We start from the raw sequence: 23,437 nt of genomic DNA, 5'->3' as shown, positions 1-23,437 counted from the left end.
AAAAGATACTGCACTGCCTACTGTGAGATAATAACTTCTCTAATAAATTAAAAAAGTTAAAACTCAATGAATAGATTCAAGGATAACCTTCATGTCTCTGTCACATAGGTTAATGGTTTCAGAACCATCTGAGCAATGAAACAAAGGTGAATGAAACATTTAAATATATCTCCCCTGAAAAAAGTTTCTAAAGCGTCTGTCTAGTTTCTGCAAAATTCCTGTTATCCAAAGAAAAGTAAATGATTAAGTAAACAAACATTTATATGCTTTTTAAAGAGAATAACATTACTGATTTCAGTTTAGGTAGTGAGTGTTAGGGCTCTAAAGCCACATTTTCTTACCATTTTGTTCTTACCTTCACAGGAACAGCCCTGTCTTATCAAACCCACCATCAAAGAGGTACACTGATGACATTTGGTGGGAGTGGTAAAAGATTTGACAAAAAACTGATGAGTCTTGCGCTGCAAAACAAATGGACAGAAACATACACACTTGATTATTTAAAGGCTTTTCATAATGTGAACCTCCGTGCCCCACACCAGGTACTAGAACGCTTTTAAACAGGAGTAGAATGAATTCTTTTCATTTTTCACCACATCTTTCTATAATCTACACTCTTTAGTTTTATTAGGCAATACTGAGCTGGATTATATTAAAATAATATAAGAAGTTAAATGATAATCAATTGCTTCTGAATGCCATTTGAAAAGTTATAAACTGTAGTTTTTTTATAGCTCACAAATTTTGACTTCAAGATTTTTATCCATTCTTTACATTATTCTTTAGCAGAGTTAAGTGAAATTTTGCATATGTATACCTACAGAAATAAAGAAATTTAATATGCTCTTATACCTTCTTAGGAAGAACAAAGAGTAATCTAAAATTCTTGTCCTCTCTATAAATCACGTATGTGATTTTTCTGGGACCAAGAACAAATAATATGCTTAACAATCTGTTTCCTCCCACGGAAGCAGGCAGTATTACACGGAGGAGAAAAGAATACTCACATATTATTCCAGACACAGATGGCAACCTGAAACTTCTTACTGAAAACCCAGTAGTTCTCTAAGTCTTGTCTGAGCTACGTGATGGTAAGCCAACGTCGGAACTAGCTCTCTGGAACACTCTTTTCCTCTCCAAAGTAACTCTTAGCATGTCCTACTACTAATAATAAATGAATTACAACCACTGTTCTTCCCCTCCATTGTGTAAACTTAGGATAAGATTACTTAACTCTGTGTCTCACTTTCCTCGTTCTTTAAAATAGGATCAATAATAGAATCTACTTCATGGGGTGGTTAGTCAGCATTAATATAAACAAAGCCTTCTGAACACTGCCATTACACAGTAAGCATTCAACACATATTTATTGATTTCTGAAAACAGATTTGGCTAATTATTTCTCTTTTACGTGTGTGATTGAGTGAAACTAGTAAGAACTTTGTTCTATATTCCTATAATAGGTGAATACTGATGAAAAAGTTATGAAGTAGTATTTATTTCAGTTGAAACTACCTTACATTAACAAAAAACTAACACAATATTCAAAGCTTTGAAATTTAAGTTAAAAATAAATTCTGCTTTTCGCAACTGGGATGTGTGATTTACACACCACAAAAAGCATTTTTAAAAAATCAAGAGGAGAAAGATCATCTTTTTATATAGAATGACCTGACCATCTGATCACTGGCATCTTGGAATGGGGAGAAACTCAAATTTAGAACAGTCATGACCTCTGGTCCAACCTCAAATCATTCTAGTCTAGGAGTTCCTCGGGCCCTTGGTCAGCTTCAAAGCAGCACTGGGACTAGACTCTATTCTAAGCAGGACACACACTATCTTTATACGAACTCTGTAGCTGCTTCTCTGTGGACCACGTACCAACTAAAGAGCAGACACTGGCGATACTTCACATACATCATCTCGTTTAATGGAGATAGCGCATAGCAAGATAGGCATTATTTCCTTATATAGATAAAGGAACTGAAACTCTGTTAGTGGTAGAATTAAAATTTGAGCCCAGATCTGTCTGATTCTGCCATCTCTCCGAGTTTGAGGATGTAAAAACACGTAGAATATGATCCTACAAAGAATGAAGGCCTACATAAGACAGAGTCAGGTCAAGGCCAGCGGCCTCCATGCCTCTGATAAAAACATGAGCACCTATTTTGTTAACATCGTATAACATTTTGCTGAACATTTCTCCTGCATACTAATTTTTACTCTTTTAGGACCTACCAAGAGTAAGTTTTCTAAAAGTGCTAACTTTTTCAGTTATTCAAAATACATTAATACAAAATATGCAGATTACTGATTGGTTCTAGAGGCTTTTATTACAATTAAGGAGGAATTAATCAACTATTCAAGGTAAGTTACTTCGTCTTTTTTCTCCTAAAGGAGAACATGTCTGAAAAAAAACAATAACTGTGGTCATGACAAATTTAATAGTAATTTTTCACAATACTCAAGAAAATACTTACAAAATCTATTTATTATATACTTTTTTTCAGAGATCTACTCAGGATGTCATAATTTTAATTGAGTATGCAACAATAAGAAAAAAAAAAGTGTTTTAGAAGAGCATTAATTTTAAGGGACCAACCACCAACTGGTAGTTCTGGTTAAATTGTGAGAGGTGGTGTGATTTACTACTGAAGATTAAGGTCCATGTTTTACTAATCTCGACTAAGGGTAATTAAATATGATTCTAATGGCATCAATCTTTAGGCAATACATAACTTAGGTCTTATTTGTTTTGGGGGAAAAAGAGGAATAACAACAAAAAGCCATGCGGATTCGATCCTAGGTCTAGATTACTGGGCTTCTGGATCTAAGATCTCCTTGCCTACCGCCCAGTCAATCTCAGATTTCTAATAGGTTCCCTCAAAGTGCAGTTGGGTGTTTTAAATGTTATTCTGTTGTTTTCAGTTGCTATTGAAAAGTCTGATGAAAAGCTCATGTTCTTTCCTCTTTAAGAAACTTACACTATTTACCTGAATGTCCAATATTTTCTTTTCAACAGACCAACAGTTTACTAGAGTATGCTTTGTTTTGTCTGGGTTGATTTTCTCAGCTATGCTGTGTGCCCTTGTAATGAGTCTCAAGTCTTTTATTTTAGGAAATCTTTTTGAAAATAATATTTACTATTGCTTTGGCATTCTTTTTTCAGAGACTTTTATCTTTGCCTTTCTTTTCTACCTTTCACTTTTTTCAAATCCTTTTTACCTCTTTCATTTCCGGATTTTAAAAAATGCCTTCCCTTCCATCTTCTATTTCTCATAAATCATCTGTTGAGCTTATTTACTCTTAAATTCCTTACAGGTGAGTCTGTATTTCTGAAATTATATATCAATATATACCATTTTAATTTCTAATTCTTTCTCTTCTTTTCAAATCTTTTCTCCAGCACTCTCATTTTATGAGATTTTCTATTTCTAATTTTTGTTATTTTATAGCATCTATCATTTTCTTAATTTCTTTTGAAATAGTGACTGTTGCTTGCATCGGTTTTGTAGACATGTCTTTCTGCCACACTTTCACTTTTGTTAAGATACATTGCTCCTTATTTTCATTTTTTATGTGAGGCTTGACTGGAATCATTTTTAAGTAAAATAACTTTTCCTGTACTTTTATGAGGGAGGGGTAGGCCGGCAATTACACTGAATCTGTATATTACTTTGGGCAGTATAGACTCAAACTCTATACCAGTCACCCCTTAAATTTAAATATATATATATATTTAAATATGTACACACACACACACACACACACACGCTAGTAGTTTAACAATGCTATTTTTTCAAATCCATGAGCATGGAATATTTTTTCATTTATTCGTGACTCCTTCGATTTCTTTCAACAACGTTCACAGTTCTCGGTAAACATAACTTTTCACCTCCTTCATTACATTATTCCCACGTATTGTATTCTTTTTGATGGAATTGTAAATAGGATTAGCTCCTTAATTTCTACTTATGATAGTTTGTTGTTAGTGTATACAAAAGTATTTTCAAAGAGGGTTTTTTAAAAAATAATAAACATACTAAGTTCTCGTATACATGAGAATATTTTTAACTTGCTCTTATATATAAGTGATAGTACAGATGGGTTAAAATTTTAGGGTTCAAAGTTCTTCTTCTTCAACACTTTGAACATAGTTCTTAATTGTCTTCTTGCATCTAGTGTTGCTGCTGAGAAGCCTGAGATCAATTTGATTTCTGTTTAAAGACAATCTGTTCTTTCTCTTCAAAAGTTTTCGAATTTTCTCTTGATCCTTAAATTTTACCATAATGGATCTAGATGTTTTTTCTTATCTACTCTCCTTAAGCCATAATGATGTATTTAATATGAGGTTTTCCATCTTAATTCTAGGTCATTATTTCTTTATGCATTCTTTAAGTATTTTTCTTCCTTTTGAAAGTCCTACTATATAGATATTGACACCATTTCTGTCATATAGCTTAACTTTCATATTTTCTATCTTACTAACCCGTTTTTCTGCTATATCCAGTTTGCTTATTCTGCCATTAAAGCCATCTACTGAGTTCTTTATTTCAACTGTTATATTTTTATGTTAAGCACTCGTTTATTTTTCTTCATAAGGCCTTATTCTGTCCCATGCTGCCAACATACTTCCTGTCTTATCTCTTTGGGGACATTTATTATGCATATTTAAAATTCATGTCCTGTCTAACCTCCAAGTTTTACATTATCTAGCATAGGCTACTCAGTTTGGTGCTTTTTTAATATGTTATACTTTTGTGTATTTTATTTGGATTTTAGATCCATTACCTCTCTGTTTGATTCTGTGGTTTATTGAAGGTTTATGTTCTGGGGAGGGAGATCACTTCAGTTTTCCAATTTCTAGAATTTCTTTGTAGGAGCTTGAGATAAGCAACTAAATCTTCATGTTCTACCATATCCAACACTTCGGTCATAATCATATTGAATGAAAAAAATGAATGAAAAAAAGAAAATTCGCCTGAATTTGTCACTAAATATTTCTTTTTCAGTGGTTTGTTTATCAATCTCAATCTCAGCTTCATCCACAAGTGGCCTCTACTTAATGCCTTTCTTATAACACATCCTCCAAGTACTACTCCTCACTGTAAAAAACTTTAAAACGCTGAATTTAAGAAAATGGAAGCAAAATAAAACTTTATACATTCCTCCTACCTTTCTCAGTACTGTTCATTTCTATTCACACAGAATTTATTTTCGTTCCAATTTCTCAGGTTTGTAATTTTAAGGAAACCAATAATAAAAATCACAGGAAATACAAAAAGCAGAAAAAATCCATTCTCTCTCTCTCTCTTCTGCAGAACACACTATGCTCATAGCTGACCGAGTACCTTAGGTTGGAAGCCAGTTGAACCAGGGCATGCCTTTTTCCTTAGGGTTGGTGTGTGAACTGGAAGTGGAGCGCAGTCTACGGTCTGAATCCGGGGGCAAACAAGAAAATAAATGTTATGAAAAACTCTACAGTAAACATCACTAAAAATAAATCAAGGTAAATAATGCCAAAGAAAACATTGATAAGACAAAATATATCTCATTAAAGCTAAAATTCTCACAGGGTTGATAATTTAAATTTCTGCCTGCAATCTCTAACAAACGAAATATTTGTTCAATTAGTAAAATCTAATTCAGTCTGGAAATTTAAAAATAAATAATTTGGAAAAAAGAATCCATAGGAAAACACATAGCATGTAGCCTACATAAAAATGAGGATGTTCATTTTCACGTTCATCCAAAAATGCCATATTAATTCTAAAAAGCATCTGAGTTTTTAGCAAGAACTATAACCAAAATATTTAGAAGATTCTTTTAACTTCTTGACTTCTATACAGAGAATGAATAGTACATATACGACGAAACACAATTTTGTGGATTTCTGTGTATGTGTATGAAAAGGGAGAAGGAAGGGGGAGATGGAGTTGGAGAGACGGGGGAGGGAGGGAAGAGAGCGGAGACTGATGGATGGATGTCGGCAGGATTTTTGTGTAGAAAATAATTTCCAAAGAAGTACATTAGGTTATTTAATATTATTGGAATTCAGAATTTACACACTAATTTAGTTACAAGCTATATCTTTATTTTATGGGATATTGTTGTAATATTTTTTTAATTAAAGGAACCAGTGATTTTACTGGATGTTACTATAGAAAAAAGAAACATCACTTGATTAGCAAAGTGTAAAAAAAGATATGAAGAATGACTTCCTTTTAGGATGGTAAGCAAGCAAACAAGAGGAAAAGCTAGCTTTGTATAAAGGTACAGAATGTTTTAAAATATTAAAAGAAAAATGGATGGTCTTTCTTTGCCGTTGTTACTATATAACCTCCCAAAACAGAATATTTTATATATATTAAAACAGAATTCAATTAAACTTCTCAGAGTTTTCTGCTTATGTGAAATTAGTTTAAGTTTAAATTTAATTTTCTTTTAAATATATTTTAAAAGTTTTAAATCCAATTTATAATTTAACATTTAAAAAGATAAATATGAAAGATAGGAACACTGAAAGCCTACATAAAAGTTAATAAAAAACAGGAAACAAAATTGTCATTAGAATTTACATAGAAAGTCCAAGAGAAGTTTTTAGAATTAAAAGGAGTGAAGCAAGGGTGCTGGATACAAGATTGACCGGATTCAGGAAGACCAGCAATGCATCATTTAGAAAATATGTTTTAAACAAGACCCCATTCACCATAGCAACGCAAGCTTTAAAGTACCTAGAACAAACCTAACAAGCAATACGGAGTACACTCATGAAGAAAATAATGCAACGTTATTGAAGAAAATAAAAGAATATCTAAATAATATGTATACTATGTTCATAGATGGAAAGACTCAATATCACGAAGATGTCAATTCTCCTCAGATAAATCTACAAATTCAAATCCAATCAAAAGCCCCATATGGAACCTGACAAGCTGATTCCAAAAGTCATATATAAAACTAACAAGTCAAGAAGAAAAGAAAGAAGAACATGGTGGGTGGGAGTGGCTGACCATACCAGTTATCAGGGATTATTTCAGAGTTATAGTAATTAAGACAATGTGATATTGGTGTCGGAATACACAAAAGAACAATGGAAGAGAACAGAGAACCCTCAAACAGACTCATTTATATAAAGCAGACATAGTTTCACAAATCAATGGGGGAAATATAGGAGAGTTGGTTGTTCATAAAAGGAAAACAGATTAGAACCCCATTCCCATCATACATAACAATAAATTTCAGTTTGGTCAAGGTCTTAAACATGTATGTATGCACGTGTGTGTGTGTGTGTATGTGTGTGTATACAAACACACGTGCGCGCGTGCGCGCGCGCGCACACACACACACACACACACACATGTTTAACTTTCAGAAGAAAACTTGGAAGGAAATCTTTATAACTCCTGCAAAGGGAAGAATTGTTTTAAAAAGACATAAAAAACAGAAGTCATAAAGAAAAAGACTGGTAAATATGGCTACTTTAAAATAAAAACTATTGCAAGACAAAAAGATATCACAAATAATATGTAAAAGTAAGCCACAGACTGGAAGAAAATACCTGCAATGCATATAGCCAGCTAAGGAATAATATCCAGAATATATAAACACTTATAAAATAGGAAAAATAATTCAATAGAACAATGGACAAAAGACACGAACAGGCAAGACGCCAATGGTCAAAAAACATATAAAAAGATACTGAATAACACTTGAAATCAGAAAACACATATTAAAACAAAAATGCCACTCCATGCCCTTCAAACTGGCAAAAGTTTATGTCTGACAGTACCAAGGGTTGGCGAGGATGTGGGAAAATGGGAAACTCACATACATGGCGGATGGAAGTGAAAACTGGTCCAACCACTGTGGAAAATAATTTGGCGATACTAGTTAAGCTGAAAATGCACACAGCACACAACCCAGTAATTCCACTTCCAGGGATATATGCAAAAAGCACTGCACATTTGCAAAAGCAGATAGCTATTAGGATGTTCACTTCAGCACTGACTGTAATAACAAAAAACTGGAAACAACCTACATCTCCAACAATAGGAGAATGGATAAATAGTTGTGGTATATTCATACAATGAAATATTATACAGTAGTTATAATGAATGACCTAAATGCACATGTATCTGTGTAAGTGAATCTCAAAAGCATAGTGTTGAATGAAAAAACTTACAAAAAGACAGATAAACTTTGCGTAAAATCTAATATATGTAACCAACATATATTGATTATGGATACAAATGAAATAAATATGTAAAACCAAGGAAGAGAGGGTGCATGTCAATTTCAGGGTATTTAGATATGTCTGGGGAAAGAGATGGGGCACGGTATAAGGAAGGGTGTTTCGACTGCCTGGAATATTTTCTTTCTTTGAATACAAATTTGAAAAAAATTAGACAAAATGTTCCTATCTGTTAAATCTGTGGATGGTGGGTACATGGGTGATTATTATTCTCTGTATGCTGGAAATATTTCACCATTAAAGTATAAATATATAAACTTAAAATATTAAAACAATAAAAACAAAAAAAGCAGAGGGTCTCATCAACCAGTCTGAGGTAGTCTATCACAGGGTTGGAAAAAACCAAGTCCTAATCTGAATACAACTCACACTTGCCTTCAGACAGCTTTCTAAACTGGACTGTCGGCCTCTATTGGAAGGCCAGACACGGCTCTAGTGATAGAATGGGAAGCAAAGGAGCTGCTGGAAGCTGTGCTGCTGAGTGAAGACCCAGACTGCATCTTGAGGCGGGATGCTAGTAACTGAGGTATAACATCCTTCTGACTTAAGAAAATGATCTCTGTTGAGAAAATTGGCCAATTGGCTATTTAAAACCATTGGCTGACATAAGGTGCAAAAACAACACTGGTTTCGTACTATTACAAGGCATGATTTAGTTGAATGCCTATTGCTGATCTGGCAGTTAGAATAAACCATTCAGTTGCCGGCAATGGCAATTTTAATTTTAAGTTCTCCTTACAAAGTAAGACTTGTCATGTCTTACTAGATTTATTAGAATAAAATACAGGAACGGCACCTGACGCTTCCACGTGCCTACAGTTTTTGATAATTCCAAAATTTACATAACTGTCCTCTGTTCTACATCGTTTTTTTACTTAAAATAAAGATTACCATCATAATTAAATAGATTTTCTATTTCAGGTTGAATTTTGGTGGACAATTTTCTACTTTAGTTTTATATTCCTATCTATTTTATCAGTCAAGTGTAATGATCTCCAAAATATGGTGACTTATTATACAATATATTTGATTGAAAGAAGAGAGTCAGATTTCACTTGTTTTTGCAATTCCCTCTTTCCTGACACAGTGAAAAGTTGAGGAGCAATACTGCTCCAGGGAGGCACCTTAACTGGCTCAGCTTCACTAGATGTGGAAGGAGAGGTGGACCTTGACTGGATGTAAAACTTGACGTTCGGGTTCCGTGCATATGTGTTCTCAACGGGATCGGTCTAGGAAGATAAGTTAGGAAAAACAAAAACCCAAGAAATCACTTTTAAACAATGTGCAGCTCTTAGCAAATTCCTGTAAGGCATGATCATGATAACATTTCTTGAGAAAGGAGGATAACAAACTACTTTGACTATCACATTAGGGATGTATCATTGTATAAAGGCATAACCACTAGCTTTAATGCAAACAAAGACTAAGATAACATCACTTAACAAAAATGCTCCAATTTTCACTGTCTCTTACTTTGAGCATTGATCTCTACTGTAAGTTCTTGTATTCCACATGAAACTTTTGTATTTCACAAAATAAATCATACATGTGAAATAAACACAGAGTACTTAATAGAGATATGTACTGCAGGTTAGAGATAACTTTGTCTTTGATAAGGATGAAATTTGGCCCACTATCCAGCATTAGTTGAAAGTGAAATAAACGGACCTATTAGTTTTGTGCTTGTCACTAAAGTAGATCCCCCTTTTCATTTTGTGGCAGTAGAAATATCAGTACTTATATTCAGTTGCACCCTTTTAACCAAGTGTTTTTAGAAACTGAAAATGCTTTGGCTTAAAATTTAGCATAAAAGATTTTATTGATAATATACTCAGTTTGGCGCTTTTCAGAATTACTAGGACTAGATGTTTAAAATGAAAGGCAATGAAGGTATTTGGAAAGGAGGTTAGCGAATGCTTTTCAAATGTGCTGTACAGCAAGAACAACGCTTAGATCAGAAGTTACAAATCAATAAAGATCAGCCTTAAAATTTTAAATGTCATTTAAATGATTTATTTTTTCTTATTACGGTTACTGTTTTACTGACTGGCTAGTGGGCAGGTGAACACTGCAGTCACCCTCGGCTGGTGCCGACCTATGGCCTCCTGGGGTGGGAGGCATGGGCACGCCATGCACTCCCGCAATCGACAAGGCAAAACTTTGGCGGGGCTGACAGCGTGGCCACCAACCACGCCTTCAACCTTTAGTTACTGGAGTTGGGAGAAGTGGGGGGAGGGTCTCCGTGAGGGCATCTAGGGCACTTGGGGCAGCAGCTACCCACTAACAGGTAGGAAAGTACTTCAGTATTTTAAAAACTGAAAGTAGGACGCTGAAGCACAGATGTCACCAGCTCTGTGTGCACGATGTGGCTAATTTCATGAAAGGAGTGTGCCTCGAGAGGTGGGACAGCCAGGCTGAGTCCCCACACTTGCCTCCAAACGCAGTACCCTCTTGCTGTGACAGAGGCATCGCCACAGAAGAAGTACTCAAAGCAATTCAGTGACAAAGGAGGCCGAGTTATATCATCTCCTTCCCTGACAATGAACTCTAACCAGGAACAGGAGAATAAAAGAAGAAAATGGGACTCGAGACAAATTTTACCTACTTCACAATTTTACTCAGGGACAGCAATGGAGAAGGTGATCAGTTTAAATTATTGACCTGAAATATGGCATTGATTTGGGAATAAGGCAGAAATATCTTTTGCTTTCTAAAAATCTCCTACTTTCCATATAATTACATAAACTGCAAGCTGAATAAGAGTCCATGAAGAAGGGAGTTCAATTAAAATGGAATTGATAAGCAAAGGAGTATTGATACATATTATGTTAATAACTTAAGGCTGACTTAACTATCTCAAAGTTTTAGAGAAGTAAAACTTTGCAAGTAGGGGATTTGCTATGTATAAAAATTGGGTCATCTAAAGAAAACGTAAGTTTCTGACCTGCCACACAAAAGATTTTAGCCCATAGCTGAAAGACATAAAATCAGACATTCCCAAGTGAAGGATAATGCTGTGGACAGGACTAAATAGCTAATACAGTGACTTTGTACTTCCGGGTCCAATATTTTAAAAACTCTTCAAAAATGAGAAAGGCAAAAAGCTCGCTGTTTTCAACAGTCCTGGCTGCAATTTTAAAGCAGGTCTGCCCTTTGAGCCACATGGACACATGCTGACAGAGGTGAGCATATTGTTATACACACATTCTTGTACTGAAATCAGAATACACTGCCTTAAGACATGTTGTCAGTCTGTGCTCTAAGGGGAGACTTATACCATTAAAATCATTAACCCTAAAATCAAGCCTGTCCTCCTGCACCATAGTTGGCTGTTAAAACCAGCATGCTTCTTGACCCTATGAAAATGTGACATTATAACAGTGTGATATTGGGCAAAGGAAATAATGTACTCACTATCAGTTTAATCTGGGATTACAAAAATTAGTGACTCTTAAAGAACTCCTGAGGCTTTTAACATGTAGCTCTTGGCCCATCTGGAGAAACACTGTTATTTATGAAAATTTTTTTCTCCTAACAAGTTTTCACTCATTATTAAAAATAAATCAATAGAAATGAGAATAGATTTCAAATGATTTTCTTTGCTAAATGAGGTAAAAACTAGTTATTCAGAAGTGAAAAACATTTAAATTTAAAAAATAACTACCAACTGTAATAAAATAGAATAACAAAAAATTATCATATTAGCTTTTTGGAACTGTATGTTCTTAAAGTACAAATAAATCCCAGAGATTAAACAAAATCAAGTTAGTTTTGTAAATAAAAAATTTCTAAATAAATGAAAATATTGGAATAATATTTTGAGATGGCATTAATTATGCATATTAAAAAGTTGAACTATGCCATGGACAATGATACTTTGATTTTTTAAAAGAAACATGAATATATATACGAAGTTTAAAAATTACCACTTTATTTTCCAAAGGCATGTTTCTTATAAAGATAAGGAACAAAGTTTGATAAAGATGAATAAACTTATGGCAAAAAAGTTTTGAATATCAAACTTTAGAAGAAATTTCCAGGTTTTTAAAAAACTCTACTAGAAGCTAATAGCTAATCAGATTAATAGATTTTAATAGTTCCTTTCCTTTCTGGATTATAAATAATATCTTAAAAGAGGTTTAACAGTAAGAATAAGAAAGTATAACACCACTTACATATTTTCTTTATCAAAGTGTTAATTATCACCAACAGAACTGTGGTTTTTAAGATGTTATTAATTTTATTTATAATTAAGTGTTCATCAGCGTATTTCTAAATAATAGTTTATTCTAGCCACTAAAAAGCAATTAATTTTACTAACTTTCACAATACACAACAACTATATGTCAGGATTTACAGATAGCCTAAAGTTAATTTTAATAGTTAATTGGCAATGATTCAGATATGACATGACAGCAAAGCAATTAGTAATAGTGCATTAGTTATTTTACTTTAAAAACAAATATAATCATTAATATATTTAAATGATGGAAATTAAAAAAATTCTATTAAAAATACTGTAAGCAATTAAAATAATATAAGCACTAACTGTAAGCAATGACTTGAATAATGCAGAATAAGCTAATCCATAAGATTACATCAATAGCAGAGATATCTTATTTCAATAATTGGGTTTATAATTATAGAAAGAATGATAAAGGGATAATGCTAAAAGGCAAATAAATAGCTAATGTTAATTGGACAGCACATTTTGGTATTATCCAAGGAAAGATCTTAGAAACAAATCTTATTTCAATAGTATAAACACTTCACTCAATATACCTAACCTGTAATCTACTTAGAAAAATAAAGAATATCTTTATATAAATGTGATTTTTTTTTTCTATTTTGTAGTTAACTAATTCTTTTTTTCTAATTAAAAATACTTTAAGGAGTTATTCTGATGAACAGGCATTAGAAACATCTACTATACTCCAATGTAATTTTTATTCGCTGCTCTGCTGTTTGGTGAGGAAAAGGTGTCAGAAAAACTGAGTATCGGCAATATTTCCCACGACGCATAACACTGTCAAGTAAAAAGTCAATAATATTTCCTAAATCTATTAAGATTTCTCTAATGAATAATCCGCAAGTGTATTTTTAGAGTAATGCAGTAAAATGGAAATTTCCGTCTCCCTGAATAAGAGCTGATTTTTAGATGACCTTCTAAGCAAGAATTCCTCAAATTATGCAGTTATTCTTATAAATAATAAAAACAAATGAAGTACTCATCTTGAATATGTATCAATGGGCTTTTTCACTACAAAAATAATTACAGATTTGAGCAAATACAAGTAGCAAATCATTTTCCTAAGAAACCTGGTTTTAAAGAAAAAGATACCAAGTTTTATATGAATTGGATATAGATTAAAAAATAACTTAGAGCTGATACTTTGTTTTATATTGGTAAACAGAAAACTCTAAGTTAAAAGAAAAATTCCAATTTTTATCACCTTTCTTTATCCTTTAGCTAGAAGTATTTTGGAAACAAAGTGGCAAATCTAATTTTTTTGTATTCAGTAACACTTTATAACTTTTAGTAAGGTAATTATTTCTGTTAATTGAGCTTATGATAAAGAACAGCATTATGGAAATATCGTATTATTTGGACAAGAGTAAATATAATATTTTATTATTCTAAAACAAATCATAAATTACTGAAGGTTATGACTAGTAAGTGTAATCTTACTAGTTACATATAATGTAACGTGTTTCTCTTTATGAAAACTTTTCAAATTATTTTCAATATATTGATTTGACTATTTGGAGAATTTACAAATATTCTAAGAAAACAAGTTATGCCACATTTTGGTTATTTATAATCTCACACTTAGTGTTTCTCACTATTAATGAAAACAATTTGGACCTTTCCATAACATTTATATTCAGATAGTAATAATAATATCAATGACGATCTTTCTTACATTATGCTTAATTAAATAACACTACTTACGAAGAACATAAGTATTCAAATTGTATATGAGGCTTTATAGCACACTGGAAATAAAAATACAGCCAACATTATATAGTATTATCTCATTTTTATATTTCAGAGCCACTTAAAGAATTTTAAATTTATAAAAGTATTATGTACTTGCTTGTTTGAAAACGTGGTGTGTAACATAAAACTGTATGCTACCACTAGATTCAAGACCATGGTCAGGGCGGTGCCTACAAGCATGCGTCCTGCGGTCTGCAATACATCGCTGTTCCCGGGGCTGCTGATGTTCCTCACTGTTCTACTGAGACGTTTCTATCTAACTGTGGAACAGCCGGCAACTTCTCAGTCACTGCCTCCCAGGCATCATCGCTTTCAGTGGTAGACTTTTTATCTGTCAGATACTCAACCAAGGAAAAACTGAAGGAAGCCCGGAAAGCAAATTACCATGGCTATCACACCTACGTTAAAAAAAATTAAATGTATTATAAGTCAGTGGGTCCTAGTTCAGTGTGGTTTATTCGATTCCTACAGAATAAAAATATAGACTAAGAAGCAGGGACCTTATAACAGCTATTTCCCTCAAAAAACTTTCCTGATTTCAAGATTTGCAGAAATATTCTGGGTGGCCAAGGTCTTTAAGAGTCTGCAAGGCAAGTAGATATAACTAATCTATGATAAATTTAACTAGAAAATACAAAACCTCTCTGAATTATAACCTTATTTACAAACAGTTAAAAGTTTAGTTAATTCACAGGCTGATGATTTGAACCTAATATAATTGGACACACAACATTTTGATCTTCCCTTCTAGAGGTTATATGATTTAATCAACATACTCAGATTAATCTGACAAACTGAAACACATGATGGTTTTAATTCTCTGTAAGTGTTAAAATAAGAGATCAGTTGGACAGGCAATCTTTTCATAAACTTCATTAACGAGATATCAGTTGAACCTGTAGTTCTAATGACCATACCACTGGTATCAGAAACTGATAAATAGCATTTGAACTGCTTACTCATTATTAAACAGTAGTTTAAAAATATGTGCTATATAAGGGTTAATCATGTTTATTTTACAATCAAATCTCTATCGCACCAGAAAGATAAAAGCACAGGAAACAGTGGGCCACCCTGCTCCCTACGCCCTCCATGTTTCAGAGAATTCCCTGGTCTAGAACTTTCCAAGTCCAAGGACTCTGAATTTAAGGCGTTGATCAACACCAACGATCATGAAGCTGACAGGTGAAAGTTAAACACATATCTGTTGCAGACTTTCCTTTTTAATGAAACTGTTTTACACGGTATATGAAAATCAGAGCCAACAATGTCAGCTGGCCCACTGCGTCTTAGCTGAGGAGTATGTATACACGTACACTGGTGTTGGGTGGAAGCTGGTTTAGAAAAATTGAGACTTTCCATGAATGGCTTCCCCACTCTGGGCATCTCAGAATCTTGCAAGGGTAGAGGTAGTGGCTGGCCCAGTTCAGATTGAGAAACACTGACTTAGCCTCGGCATAGGAAGATGTTTATAGTTTGTTATCAATGCGTATATCACATTACAAATATTTTTGAAATCTTGGTTATACCTTAAAACATAAATGATATATTATTAACATAATTGCTCCAAGTCTATAAACAGTTGGGACTAAAAAAAAAAAAAAAAAGCCTATATCAAAAGATTTCTCCAGAACTGATTTACATAAAATTATTCAATAAGATCTATAACTCGTCCCAAATCATTTTTGAAATTTGCATAATATGAATTATCAAGTTTTCTTTCTATATAATTAAAATCTTTAAAAAATCTCTACATATTTCCTTATGTCAGATTCTTATTTAGAAAGTCATTTACTCTGTATGTGATCAACTTAGAAAGCATACTTTAGGATCACTTTTTTCCCCAATCAAAATAAAAAAGATACTTTATTATTTTAGTAGTTTGGTTACAGAAATTTATATGAACATTCCTAAAGCTTTGCAGCCAAAGCCAAAAAAAGAAAAAAAGAAAAAGATACAGAAAAGCAGGTAGCAACAGCAGAAGCAGCAGCACAAAGCATGCAATAAATGTAATAACACGTCACAAAAAGGTTAGCATGTTCTGCAACCGCAGGCAAACAGGATAAGAGATCGGGTGGAGGGCATCGGGATGGTTACACAAAGTGCAATAGTCTCTTACACGTCTGCCTTTGCTAGCTGGAGTACAGGATGGAGAGCGCTTCAACAAAGAAAGGAGAATACTACGTGTTACAAATATTTACACACGTGACTCGATGACTATTACTGTATTAACAGACAAAGTATATAAACATACAAAGACACATTTTTTGATAGGTTGAAAAGACGTGTTTTTTCAGGAAAAACTGGAGGATAGCACAGTAAAGAAATAGTTGTTCAGACGAGGTCGAGGAGTGATACTAAATTTTCACTGGACCTTACACAAACGGTGACCCATGAAATGATGCTCCATCAAGTGACAAGCAATTTCTTTTCTGGAATGGTTGGCAATAGCAACTTGAAATGTCAGAACAAAAAGGATCTAAATAATTCTGATTTAGTGCTGGTGAAGCATTCGATATTTAAAGAACTAATCTTGCTTCAGGTATTTACCTACCAAATTCTTACTTTCTTCAAAGATGATTCTTTTAAGTGATAAGAGCTAAATTAGGCCTTCAGACTTATTGATAACGGATTAAAACAAAACCAGTGACTTCGACAATACTGTCCATCCTGACTAGATATTAGGCTTAGTCAAAAGAGAGACCTTCGCCTTTCTGGCACTAAAGAATTAAGCAATTAGGAAAAAGTAACAAGTAGGTAAAAATTATATCAAAATATTTTTCAAATTTTTGAAACTTTGTGATGCACAAGCAGCAGAATTCACAAATATGAACCGCATCTAGTCAGGCAATTTCCTATCTTCACTTCAACCTAATATTTTTTGAGTGTTTACATATAACAGGTACTTATAAAGAAGACACGGCGGGGCACAGGCTGGTGGGGAAGACATCAAGCCAGTGACAATGTGATAAATGCTGTAACAGAGGTATGCACAAAGTTTGTACAGGAACCTGGAGGAAAGATATGCAAGGTTTTTATGGGGACCTAGAGGAGAGAATTTATAAATTGAGTCGACAGGAGTTACAGAAGGTTTCAGAGAAAATTTCGAGGGTAAGAAATATTCTTCAAGATTGTCAGTTTTATTTGTATAATAACTCTGGCAGGTTGGTAAACAGGAACTGTTATTTCTTTCTATAGGACACTGGAATGAGAGGTGACTTGAACACTGTCCCAGAGTTAACAGCAAAGCAGGACTAGAAGGCCTGCATGTTTCTAAACGAGTTTTTGTTTCTCAGTCCAGTCCCTCTTCCATCATGTTGGGAGCTAAAGCTCAGACTCACACCTGGTTCTATCCCCTCGGTTATTAACAGGAAATACCTGTCTCACGCTCTCCAAACACGAAAGGACGCCAGCCCCAACGCTTCCTCTCGCTAACATACAATCTCTTCCCTCTTTTCCTTAATAATGATAATCACTGATGTTTCTCATGTGTATAATATATACGAACACTTTTCAAAGTACATATATAAACTCTGAATTTTCATAGAAACCCTTAAGGTAGGTAATATGATCCTTATTTTCAACATGAAGAGAAAAGATTAACTTGCCACAGGTCACAAAACTGATGAAGTGGCGGAGCTAGGATTCAAACTTTCTTAGATTTCTCAAAAACAGTGTAAGATCAGGGTCTGTACTCCAAGTCTCTCGATTCTCTTCTCAATATAATACAATTTGGCTGCTGCTTCGATCACTTTAATGAAATGCTGCTAAGATCAGTCTTGGCCGCACCCGAGGCAGCTGATCGTTCCCGCTTTAAAACTCTGCAGTCCCTTCCTTTGGTGACAAGACACTCTCCCCATAACCTCATCCCCTGGACCACTGCTCCTCCTTCTCTCCGGGGAATCTCACTCTCCCAGCCCCTCCCTAAGAGAGATACCAGGCTTCTGCTCTGGCTCGCTGCTTTTCTCCAGAAAATCTTTCCCTGGGAGACATCGTCTACTTTCAACTACAGCCATCGTTTCCAAATCTTTGGTGCCGGTTCAAAGCCTTTTCCTCAACCTCTGACCCATCCAGAGAAGCATCTGCGGGACATCTTCACGTACATGTCCCTCGGGTTCCTCAAATGTAACCTGTCCTAAACGAAGCTGGCCACCCCTCCCCTCTGCTAAACGTTTTAACAATTGCTATACAAGCTCCACACAGGGAGGGTAGAGTCCCCCTGATTCGAGCCCCGCCTTTCTTCAAACTCCTTTCTTCTCACTCCCTGCTTTACCCTTTTTGCTTTCAGCAAAGCGGACTGAAATCTCCCAGGTCTCTCCCTCCACTCCCCTGCGTCTCCCTCCCCTCCCCCACTGAGCTCCACCTGCCAGAATGTGCTCAGATCCAGCTCCTCTTCCATTTTACTGACCATCATCATCTCGGCAGACCCGGCTCTGGCAACAATGCTCTTAGAAAGCTTTTCTGGCCCCTCCTGGTTCAGTCAGATGTCGCTCCTTTATACTCCCATGATATACATCCATATCTTTTATTACTGTACTTCTCCCAATGGTGTTATAATTACTTATTTAGATGTTTGTTTTTTCCCCAGACTCAGATCCTTAAGGGTAGGAAATATTAAACTATACTAAGTATAAAGTCTGTATGAATCCTTCTGAAATTCCACAGTACTTAACCTGAGTGTTTCTTACGGCATTTATTACTTTCTACCTCAAACAGTATATAACTACGTATTTATTTTTTCTGATAAGCATTTTGAGGTTTAGTTCTATGTCTGATTTATACTAGTATCTACCTTTGGGCAGAGCATAGTATTACACATGTAAAAAGTGCAAAAATGTTTAACATAGAGAAATCTTTTACTTTTTAGCTACTTCTAGATTAGAGTCTGGGGCGTGCTAAAACCATGAAAAAGAGCATGAATAGCTCAAAGTAAATATATTACCGCTATACTAAAAATAAGTCAGATGTCTCTCTTTGCATTTGAAGAACACATTTTCCAAGTTGTCACTGTACAAAACTAATAATGATGCTAAATTGCCGTAGTATTAATGTTCTTTTCAAAGTGTCTGCCTAAGAATCAGACAACTATTTTTATGTTTTCAATAGAAAAGGGCAAATTATACTTTTTACCGATGGTGCAGTTAGAGGAAAACACATGCACTCTCTCTCATACGCATCACGCACACCATGGTTTTCTATAAACATTGAAATTGGTCTCATTCCAAACACTGGAAACCAGTATGTTGTCTTAACATGTGATCATATATCATTTTTAAAAATATATTTTATATCTAGGTCTATAAATTGCCACCAGAACTTTAAAGCTGATTATGGAAATAAGCGTACAAGTAGACACCATAAGAAGTGTCTTACAGACACATATTTGGCTAATACATTTTAAGGTAAGTTAATGAATTTCAGAGGTCTTATTTAATAAAATACTGAAGAGGTAACAGACTATGTAGTCAAGGTTCTTCCCCTCTAGATTGCCTAAACATATTACGATATGTCGTAAACAATAAAAAATATGTACTATATACAATAATACAATATAACATATTGCCTAAATTATGGATGAACTGCGCATATGACAACCTTCTGAAATGTGAGAGTCTCTAGTTAAGTTGTGCTTAATATCTGGGTGAAAGTTTTAAAAAACAAGAATTGAAGGAGGAAATTTCAGGAGTGCAGTAATTTCTCAGGAGGATGTAGGCCTAGTTTTGGTCATAGGATTAAAAAATCTTTATAATGTGTGTTTTAAAATTCTGTCTTCCATCAATCCTCACACATGATCAACTTTCCCCGGATACAGCTAAAACTAAGCTGCTAAGCCCCAGATTTCTGTGACTCGTGAAGATAGAGTATGAAGGAAGCCAGGGAAGAGAACAATGGTAAAAGCAAGAGATGAATGAAGGAAGCCAGGAGCCAGAACTGAAATGAAATATTCTGGAACGTCTTAGTAAGATTTTACATGGGACTAAACCAAGAGTAGAACTCAGCTTTCCAATACTCTCAGACCACCTGCTTCTCTTAATACGCCAGAATACGAGAAAACAATATTAGGACCAGACAGTTGGACTGTCGCTACTACTTCTATCCCTTTATGTTTGCCCCTTAATTCCTTGACCTACTCTTCCCTCAGTAACCTCCAAAAAGCAAGTGGGTACATTCTCATTTGCCAGGTAAACAGACAATGTCCTAAATGAACAGAGTGTAGAATTGTAATTTATTAAAACTTAAAACTTGGCCTAAATGAACAGAGTGTAGAATTGTAATTTATTAAAACTTAAAACTTATCTTGCATATATTTAATATATGACAATGTTTATCAAATATAAAAACAAGTAGTTCATTTATTAGACTATAATTAGTATTACCGTTAATACAGTCAAGTCAAACATTTTTGGGGTTCATTGAAAAGAAGATGAACTGAACAAAATGGGAAGCTTCTGTAAGCTTGGTCTGATGACTCTTGGATATGTTACACTGGGACGATGGGAACTGACGGGGAACCCGGGCTGCCGAGCTCCACCTGCCCCGGCCGGGGTCTGTTACCAGAGGGTGAGCCGTCCTGGATTGGGAACAAGGGGCTGAGAGAAAAGATGAGGGTAGAAGAGGCAGTAATTCCCACAGCAGAAGGGGTTCTGGTGTCCGCTCTACTGCTGTCTTAACTCCTCATACGGGAATATCTTACCCAATGACCACTTATCAAAGTGGGCCCAGTTTCTCCTAAAATTAACTAAAACTCCCTTTTAGTTGCCCTAAAGAATGTCATATGTAACCCCTTTTATCACTATTCCCAAATCCTAAAAAAACTTAGTAATGGGAGAGTGTCATGATAAATGATGGTTAAAACCACCAGATTAAATATTTTCTACGGTTCTTTTCTCTTTCAAAAGTCTATGATTCTACATGCAGAAAAGCCAAATGCCTAAGTTCTCCTGAGTTACAGAAGCAGAGTGTTGAGAATGTATTGTGCTTTGCCTGAACCAGAGAGAAAGATGAGACGGATGCCACGTGTACTCACTCCTTCCCTTCTGCCAAGGCCACTCTCACACGCAGAGTTGTCTAAGTAGCATAACTTAAAAGCGTCTTGATCTAAATGTCTTCCCACAGTACCCCAAATCCTAGTGTCCATTTGAATTGTGAATTAACATACTGAAGAAAAGTCAGAGGTGGGAGGTGGATATGTGCACTATTCTAAGTAAAGGAATTATAACTTCAATAGACCTGTGCGGGTGGGTTAAGAAAAACAGTAGAGGTGATTTCAGAGGATGGGGGCGCTGGCTACAGCTCTGCAGCGGCGGAGGATGAAGGCGCCAGGCCGCCGTGAGGTGCCAGGTGGAGAAGGTCAACGACACGTTCATGCCAAAGAAAACATCATTTCTGCAGTTTCGCTGGATACTAGCCCTGTTCCCTCCTATACCTGCAAGTGCTAGCTGCAATTAAAATGTTAGATCTTCCACATAACTTTTTTTACTTTTCTATAGCAATGAGAGGAAACAAAAAAGAATAACTAGAGAATGTATTCTATGGGTTAGTTCAGAGTTAGAGTCTACTGACTATAGAGGGCAGTCACATATTATAAGCATCATGCACAACAACATAACTAGTTCTGGCACGAAGAACAATCAAGATTTATTCCATAAGAATTCAAATGCCTATGAGAGAGGAAGTTCCAGAACTTGAATGTTATACTAAATATCTTGGATGCTGAACCCAAGCATATCAAAGATTGAATATCATTATTGAAAATATCATTCTACTATGACTTTGAGGATGAACTGGATGATAATTCAGGAAAGGGTAGACAAATTCATATTTTATGGCATAAACCTCTTCTCTTTATAAACTATAAAGAGAAGAGGTTTATGCCATAAAATATGAATTAAGAATACAAAATATATATTTTTTTAAATGGGAGCTGACTGCTGGCCTTTGCTCTGACAGGTGAAAAATCACTTCCCAATGGTAATGTTGTGATTTGATAATTCTGGAGGAAGATACAGGGATTCATATTGGTGGTGGATGGAAGGATGAGTGGTGAAGAGCGAAGCAATGAAGTAAAATTGAATTGATGGACAAGAAAGGAAGCTAAAGAGAATATAGGAAGGGAGAGGATATGGACTATTAATAGTAAGAAAATAACAACCAGTATTATTGAGAGACTTAGATGCATTTTAAAAAATTCTCAAACAACTATATGAGATTTGTACTACTGTTGTCCCTGTTTACCCAGTGAGAAAACTGGGGGATAGAAAGGTTAGATAACTTGGTCCAAATCATACATCTAGAAAGCAGCAGAGACAGAATTCGAGTCAAATTATGTGCCTAACCAATAAATTGGGAGAAGAGAGCTTAGGCAGCAAATGAAGGAAAAACCATGCCTTCGAAGAGCTGGAGCCTGAATCATAAACATGCAACAGCCTTCGTGAACTCAACTCCTTTTTACTTTATAATAGTAATAAAGTAAACTATATTACTTTATAATAGTTATAAAGTTCCTTTGTACTGCTTTAAAATTTAGTTGTATGTTTAAACTGAGTTTATGCCGAATAAGAGTAGGTGAAGGATGAGAAACGGTACTCTTGGAGGGAAAGTGGAAGCAGGAAATGGTCACTACGGCTGGGCGGTGGCAGTGGCACACAGCACTGAGGACAGAGACAAAACTGGAGCCAGCTGAGGCGAGCATTCCCGCAGGCTCTTCTGCTGAGAAGAGCTAACCTATTGGCCAAAATACATACTACGTCTGATTTACATTCAAAGATTGTTATGGGAGAAAAGGAAATATAGAGAAGTGTTTGTTTGAAAGAAAAATGAAAATGGTTTTCCAGTGGAAAGGACGATTAAAATAATTTATTCAAACTTCCCGTTTTTCAAGGTGAATGATTGTTGCATGAAAATACCATATTGAGTATTTTCATATAGGAAAATATATAGCAGATTATAATATGAAATACTATTGTACATCAAGAGAGTGTTCTTTTCATTACACTGTAGAATTAACTAGAATAATTATTTGTCTCAAGAATAATAAATAGTTCCCATTTAGAATGGAAAGATGCACACTTTGGTATAAATATTTCAACAATATCAAAAATCACTTTAAAATTAAGTTTTAAAATCTAGATCAAGAGTTTCCCTTAGTGAGAAATTATGTTAAACATTCTTCTGAATATAAT

General features: G+C 34.7%; 1 protein-coding gene across 11 annotated transcripts in view; it reads right to left on the bottom strand.

The window, feature by feature from the left end:
- Window positions 1-23,437, bottom strand: part of CDC42BPA (CDC42 binding protein kinase alpha) — a 223,853-nt gene that overhangs the window by 30,811 nt on the left and 169,605 nt on the right. For 6 of the 11 annotated variants that reach the window (XM_039883267.1, XM_039883271.1, XM_039883265.1 and 3 more), the window contains 2 exons: window positions 5,352-5,435; window positions 356-461 (listed from right to left, as the gene is read on the bottom strand). In XM_039883267.1, the coding sequence (XP_039739201.1) occupies window positions 356-461; window positions 5,352-5,435 (190 nt within the window). Of the gene's footprint in view, window positions 1-355; window positions 462-5,351; window positions 5,436-9,378; window positions 9,484-23,437 lie in introns of all 11 variants that reach the window. The other 5 variants (XM_039883272.1, XM_039883262.1, XM_039883264.1 and 2 more) reach the window with 1 other exon arrangement.

Source organism: Pteropus medius, unplaced genomic scaffold (assembly GCF_902729225.1).
Source record: "Pteropus medius unplaced genomic scaffold, Ma_sr-lr_union100, whole genome shotgun sequence".
NCBI classification, from domain to species: Eukaryota; Metazoa; Chordata; class Mammalia; order Chiroptera; family Pteropodidae; genus Pteropus; species Pteropus medius.
Note: the sequence above shows the minus strand (reverse complement) of the source record. Positions and strands in the feature narration are given on the sequence as shown.